The 7370-nt window shown below is 37.3% G+C and overlaps 1 protein-coding gene across 4 annotated transcripts; it reads left to right on the top strand.

The window, feature by feature from the left end:
• Positions 1-209: 209 nt before the first annotated feature.
• On the top strand, positions 210-4550 carry LOC109163936 (uncharacterized mitochondrial protein ymf40). 4 transcript variants are annotated; one of them, XM_019312663.1, is made up of 5 exons: positions 210-544; positions 1150-3267; positions 3405-3599; positions 3720-4098; positions 4283-4550. In XM_019312663.1, exon 2 carries the CDS (start codon positions 1188-1190, stop codon positions 3264-3266), a length of 2079 nt encoding a protein of 692 aa, XP_019168208.1. In that variant the 5' UTR covers positions 210-544; positions 1150-1187; the 3' UTR covers position 3267; positions 3405-3599; positions 3720-4098; positions 4283-4550. The 4 variants fall into 4 exon arrangements, with proteins under 4 accessions (XP_019168208.1, XP_019168210.1, XP_019168209.1 ...); XM_019312665.1 differs by lacking the exon at positions 4283-4550 and having other exon boundaries at positions 3837-4260; XM_019312664.1 differs by lacking the exon at positions 4283-4550 and having other exon boundaries at positions 3829-4260.
• Positions 4551-7370: the final 2820 nt, after the last annotated feature.

Here is a 7370-nt window from a genome sequence, read left to right as displayed (position 1 = left end):
ATGATTTCAGTTCGATTTTCGAATTTAAAAATATAAGGCTCCAAAAATTTTGGGTGAACCATTTTAGTGTCGGTCAAACATGAACCCGAAATGCCCCCCCCCCCCCCCTCTCCCCCCAAAAAAAAAAAAAAAAAAAACAAAACTATACATATATATAATTTAAAAAAAAATTCTTTTCTATTATGCTGTTTCAGGGTTTCAATGATTGAGTTTCAAGCCTCCAAGCGACTTGTGAGACTTCCAATTTCAATCGATCTTCAACCTTTACTTCCAGGGGCTCTTCCTTGCCTCACTCGGTCGATTCTACGCACCGACACCACTATTGCCCACTACCCACCCAGGTCGCACCTACGCCCCATAACCAGTAGCTCCATATTCTCTCTTCATCTCAGCTCACTACTCCATTGTCGTCCATCCGTCCGGCACTCCGTCTCTAGCAACCAGCAAATCGACAACAACTTGCAAATGCTCAGGTTAGAACCAATCTGCATCCTTATTCTCTTAATTAGTTAGCCCTAATTTCATAAATTATAAATCCCTTATTCCCTAAATCTTCAATCTTCAACCTTTTTTTTTTTTAAATGTATTCTGTGTATATTGTCTGTAAATTAAGTATTCAATAATTCAGTTTACTGGTTTAATGATTAGTCCACTATTCTAGCATCACTGTATCAGTATGTTGTATATATACATACATCTCCAAAAAAATTATTTTGTGTATATTGTATGTAAATTAACTAATTAAGTACTCCATAATCCATATGATTTTTTGGTCAAGTATTCCTATATCAGTATGCTGTATATATACATATAGCCCCAAAAAATTATTCTGTGTATATTGTCTGTATTTTGTGTATATTCTGTGTATATTATCTTTAAATTAAGTACTCCATAATCCATATGGTTTATTGGTTTAATGATTAGTCCACTATTCCAGTATGTTGTATGTTATTGATTCCAAAATTTCAAATTTCAATATGCTATTAGTCCACTACTTGAAGTTTGAATTAGTAAATTGTAATGTAGGAGGATTGATTAACGATAAACTTTGTATTGTAATTTATAATGTATTTTATATTTTTATATTTGAATCATATTATCGATGTTTGATATTGGGCCATTGACATTTTTGAATTTATTTGACCTTCGCCCACACTCAGTAGGATCTGCCCCCGTTACACAGAGAAATGTCACTGAGAACAAAAATCAAACGCTTTATGAGCACCACCTCGGTATGCTCCTTTTCTCGCAAGTACCACCCCAACCGTCGCCATTCTCTTCCACCGCCGGTGGCTAGCCCACCTCTACAGCAAGACCCAAACAGCCTCCTCAAGGAAGACCCAATTGAAGTGTTATCCAACCTCTGGGTCAAGACCTTCTCACAACCGGGAAAGCCATTCACCAACCTCACCGGCTTCCTCTCAAAGCTGGACCTATGGGTCCTCGCCTACCAGCGCACCTGCGCTCACGTCACCGGCTCCTTTCCTCCTCGCAATGCACTCCACACTAACATCCTCTCCGACCTCGTCTCCCTCCGGAACGCTGTCGTTTCGGGCAAATTCATCTGGAACGACAAGATGCATCCTATAATTCGGGGACCCAATGAGAGGCCGATTTCGACACTCTCACGCCGCCAGCTCAATTCTGTCCTCACCTCCAAAACCCCAGCGTTTCAGGATCGGATAGTTCAGGAAACTCTTCTGATGATTCTTGAGCCAATTTTCGAGCCCATGTTTTCTCCTAAGTCGCATGCTTTTCGTCCTGGCAGGAACCCCCATACGGTCATTCGGACCATCAGAAGTAACTTTGCTGGGTATTTGTGGTTTTTGAGAGGCGATGCTAGTGATATTTTCGACAATTTTGGTGTCAATATTGTGATGGATTGCATCGGAAAAGCTATGAAAGATAAGAAGGTGATAAGCTTGATTAAATCAGGGTTGAGCGCTGCTGCGTGCACTCGAGTTAGAGGGGTAGATGAAGAAGAGAAGATGGATAAGAAGAAGAAGAAGAGTAAAGTCCACCATACAAAGAAAAGAATTTTGAAGGCAAATGAGCCAAAGCCAGACCCGTATTGGTTGAGAACATTCTATGATTTTTCTCCAGAGGAGGCTGCAAAGGTACCAAATTATGGTTATTGTGGAATTCTTAGTCCATTGATAGCTAATATATATGTTAATGAGCTTGATCATATGATGGAAGAAAAGATAGTTGAGTTCTTTAGGCCTTGTGAGCAGGACAGTATTTGGAAATATTCTATTGATGATGGTTGTCACAATCCATCTTGGCCCGAGTTTGTTCCTTCCAGTGGGAAGGGAAAGACCAGGAAGATGGACTATATTCGGTTTGGGGGTCATTTCTTGATTGGCATTAGAGGGTCTAGACAGGATGCTATGGATATTAGAAAGGAGATAATTGAGTTTTGTGATAGGGAGTATGGGGTAAGATTGGATAATTCAAAGATTGAAATTCAGCACATTAGTAGGGGAATTCAATTCTTGGATCACATAATTTGTCGCCGTGTTATATACCCTACACTTCGTTACACAGCATCTGGTGGAAACATTGTGAGTGAGAAAGGTGTAGGCTCTTTGCTTTCCGTCACAGCCAGCTTACAGCAATGTATTCGCCAGTTTAGGCAGCTGAAGCTTGTGAAGGGTGATAAAGATCCAGAACCACTACCTTGCACACCAATGCTTTATTCGGGTCAAGCCCATACTAATGCTCAAATGAACAAGTTACTCGAAACCCTGGCTGATTGGTATAGATTTGCGGATAATAGGAGAAAAGTGGTAGGTTTCTGTGCTTATGTTATCCGGAGCTCTCTGGCTAAGTTATATGCTGCAAGATATAGATTGAAATCTCGTGCCAAGGTATATAAGATTGCTTCGCGTGATCTAAGTCGTCCCTTAAGGGAGCATACTAACAATTCTGCACCTGAGTATTCTGATCTTTTGAGGATGGGACTTATTGATGCTATTGAAGGTGTTCAGTTCTCTCGCATGTCTTTCATCCCATCCTGTGACTACACTCCATTCCCCAGGAATTGGATCCCTGATCACGAGAGAGTGTTGCATGAGTATGCCAAATTACAAGATCCAAAATTTTTCTGTCAACTGCTTAAGTCGGTGAAAAGGCAATCTATATCTTTACCTCAAGATGAGGTATCTGAAATTGTTTGGGACTACAAGACTCTTGGGGTACAAAGCCATCGATTCAGTGGTGATAAAAAGTTGGAAAATCTTTCACAGGATATTATGCTAGCATGAGGTTAGAGTTGATATATATATATATATATATATATATATATATATATATATATATATATATATATATATATATATATATATATATATATATATATATATATATATATATGAGCTAACTTTTTATTCCCACACATGCAGGTCTTTGGAAGGGCAGCTGCAATATAACTATTTGGAGAAATAGGGGTTTTATTTGGAAGGCAGCAACTGTTTGCTGCATGAACAGTTGAGATTTCTCAAATACAGAGGTTTGGGCAGAAGACCAACTTTGATGAACATTCTTCATGCAAATCCAGAATATGAACGCATTATTTTGAACAACCAATCTTGTTACAGGTGAACATACAAGAATGTAGATGTCTTATTCTGAAGTCTTTTCCATCCTATATGTTTGGTTATACCTTACAATTCTGCAGAATGTAGCTCTCATTATAGGCTATTTTTGTCATAAAATAGAAACTGCAAACATTAGGACACTTTGGCTCTGAGGACCACGAAAAAGACCCACACTTAGTCTTCAGCAATACTGTGAGGAGAGAGGTAATATGCATGAGATAGTTTGCAGAAATGCAGGTCTGAAATGGATACAAGTTTAGCTGGTGCTAGGGGAATCTTGAGGTGGCTAAGAGTCTGGTGAAAGGAGTAAACAACGTAAATAGGACTGTTGCAACAGGGTGGACAGCAAAGGCTCTAGCGAGCAGAACATAATGGAGAAAAGAGCATGAATGACTGACCTGTTACAAAGTTTTGAAGAACGAAACAATTTAGGGGTTTTGGAAGCAAGCTAATAATATAAACCTACCTGGTTCTATGGAAGAGTTTTTCATAATTGCAGGTAAGCCTTTTATTTGATCTCCATATACAATGCAAAGTAACCTGGAAAGTTGATGGGTTAAGTTTGAAATATTATTGATAATTAGGACATGGAAACGAAAAAGCTAAGAATGTAGAATAGTAAATGGTTGTACCACTTGTGTGTTCCTAATTGATGCGTTTATCACCCTGAACTTATTTTGCAGTTCAAAAATTTGAAGTCCAGAATCTTACAAAGTTCTAAGTTCAGAAAATCCAGAAATAAAATATTACTTGGACTCTCAAGTTCTACTTCCTCAGTCAAAATTTTGATGTTGACATTTTCCTTGGGACCTATAGGATGAAGATAATTTATTATCTATTGCCACATTATCAAGGTGTAAAAGTGAGAGTCAATGTAGTAGAACTCCATGCAGAAGTAGACGCCTTCAGTGTCATTAGACGTCAGATATGGTGATCGTTTGATTTTTCTTCCGGAAGGGTACTCGAGTTTATAATAAAATGATATTTTACCCCAAATTGATTAAAGAAGGCTAAATTCTAGAGTACAAATATTTTTTAGAATATAAATGTATATCAATTTATAGATATACATATTTGCTAGTCATACTTTGGCGTATGGCAACTAGAATACATATTGGCTCAGAATTGATGCCTAAACTTATTTTCCCAGACAATACTTTCATTCCTCAAGATCAAATGTTGAGACAGTTAACTTGTTTGGTAAACAATTTTTTGGATTAGCTTTTAAGTGTAACTATGCAGCCAGCAGATTTGAAGTCCACATATAGCATTGATGTTTAAGTATTAGAAGCTATTTGCAACAAGGAATATGCTCTTTTCCCCTCTTGATTTTCCCTACCAAACTTTTTCCTCATAATGTGGCATTTATTCATGGGGAGTCAATGAATTGGTTATCCCACTACTAATTAAAAATTAAATTTAACTTCCAATAAGGTCATGCCACCTCAGGAGGGAAAGTTTATAGGGAAAATACAAGAATGGCAGTAATCCTAAACCACCCCACGGTTGCAAATTATTATGTAGACTTGGGTCTACCTTGCAAGGTGAATTCAAGTCTAAATATTCACAATTTACATACTAAATGTTCACAATTTGCTTTTTTAAAATTCACAATTTGTATACTGTAAGGATCATGTATTGTATTATATGTTTTGACTTAGAAACACAATTTATATTCTAAAAATTCACAATTCTAATACTAAAAATACACAATTTATACATTGTTTAGGACCAAGGTCCACCTTGCAATGTCGACCCTGGCCATAGTATAAAAACTCCCCAAAGGAGGTGATGGATAAGAGCCAAGAAATTCTGCCAAGCATAGGCTTGTGGATTTCACAAGTTGGCCCACATGAGTTGCTGGCAATCATTAATTTAGTACCTTAACTATGCAATTTTTATCAATTTTGATCACACCGGCCAAAAATTTTAACGGGACAAAAGCGTCATTTCATGTTATGTCCAACCTCTTTCTCGCTTCTTCATGTTATGTCTGCTCTCCTCAACAATCACCGACTCCAGAAGCTCCGTCGCGCTCTGCCACCGACCTATTCGGCGATCCGAGGGATGCCAACCCCCCACAATGGGCTAAACCCTCCGTTGTTCCTCTCTGACGACTTCGACGACAAGACCTACATTTTGGACCTCTGCACATTCGTCCCACTGGACACTCTCTATTCGGAGCTCAGGTCACACCTCTCCTCCCTTCAATGCAACCTCGTCGACCCAATCAACCGTGACTAATTTGGCAAATGGAATAGCTAATTATGCGGACAATGGTTATTTAAGCAATGGAGTCTCGTTGAAAAGGGATCGAATCTGAGCGAAACTCAAAGCATGCATCTTGAGAGAATTGCAAACGAGATGAATAGACCTGAAGTTCTACATAGCTCATGCGCAGGTCTAAATTTGCTCCCATTTTCTGACATTGAATCTCCCAGTGTTTCACTTTATCCCATTCCAATTGTGGTTTACTTTGAATGCATTCTTTGATTTTGTTGGGTGTGCTTTTTTTCTCTTTGTATTCTTCTGCTTCATCGTGTTTGGATTGGAGCTTGGAGGAGGCGACAATGGTGATGATGATGCGCATGGACGCCATAACCCAAATGACCAAGAACGAGGGCGTCACCAGCCTGTTGAGCAGCTCCTAGTCACGACTGGGTTCGTGACGTTGGTGACGCGCTGAAAGAAGGATGTAGGTGAAGGAGATTAGGATAAAAGACACTTTTGCCTGTACTATTTAAGATTAAGTGGTGAGTTAAATTTTTTTCGGTCATATTTGGCCGGTAATTTGATCGGCGTGACTAAAATTAATAAAAATTACATAGTCAAGGTACTAAATTAATACTTTTGAAAGTCGGGTGTTGCAATTAACACAAGTTTAATAATCAGTGGACCAAAATTGAAATTTACTCATTTTATATTCTAAATGTTCACAATTTGAATTGTGAACATTCAATATGCAAATTGTGAACATTCAGTATATAAACTGTGTATTTTGTCACAGATCCACATTGGCAAGGTGGACCCGGGTCCATGACATAACTGTTGAATTTTTGTGTGTGTGTTTTTTTTTTCATTTTTTATTTTGTATGGACCATGCACCATGGTATATACAGTTGTGTGAATTATAAATAAAATGTGCATTTTGAATATAGTAAATGTATATTATTTATGATTTGATATTATATAAAATAATATACTTTTAGTATACAAATAATGTATCTTAGTATATTAAAAAAATATATTTTTATTTAAGTTCTACACGGGTGTGTGTACTATAGTCCATGAATAATGATCGGGTTGCAGGCTAACCCAAAAGATAAGACAACCCCCGAAAAAAAAAAAAAAAAAAAAATCGGAGGTTGCAGCCGACAACAATCGTTATACCTTGGAACCGTGTCCACCTTGCAAGGTGGACACGGTTCCATGTTCATAATTACTGAACTATATGTTCATAATTATAAAGTTATATATTCATAATTTTTGAACTTCATATTCATAATTATAGAACTCTACATTCACATTTACAGAATTCTATGTTCATAATTAATGAGCTATATGTTCATAATTACAAAGCTATATATTCATAATTTTTGAACTTCATATTCACAATTATTGAATCTCTATATTCACAATTACAGAACTATATATTCATAATTACTTTCAACACTCTATGTTCATAATTATAGAATTATATAGATCGGGGATCAAATGAGGTCATGTTTCTACATGAGGTTTGTGGTCAAATATTGATCCTTGATTTTAGTT

This window comes from Ipomoea nil, unplaced genomic scaffold, assembly GCF_001879475.1.
Source record: "Ipomoea nil cultivar Tokyo-kokei standard unplaced genomic scaffold, Asagao_1.1 scaffold3052, whole genome shotgun sequence".
Classification (NCBI taxonomy): domain Eukaryota; kingdom Viridiplantae; phylum Streptophyta; class Magnoliopsida; order Solanales; family Convolvulaceae; genus Ipomoea; species Ipomoea nil.
Note: the sequence above shows the minus strand (reverse complement) of the source record. Positions and strands in the feature narration are given on the sequence as shown.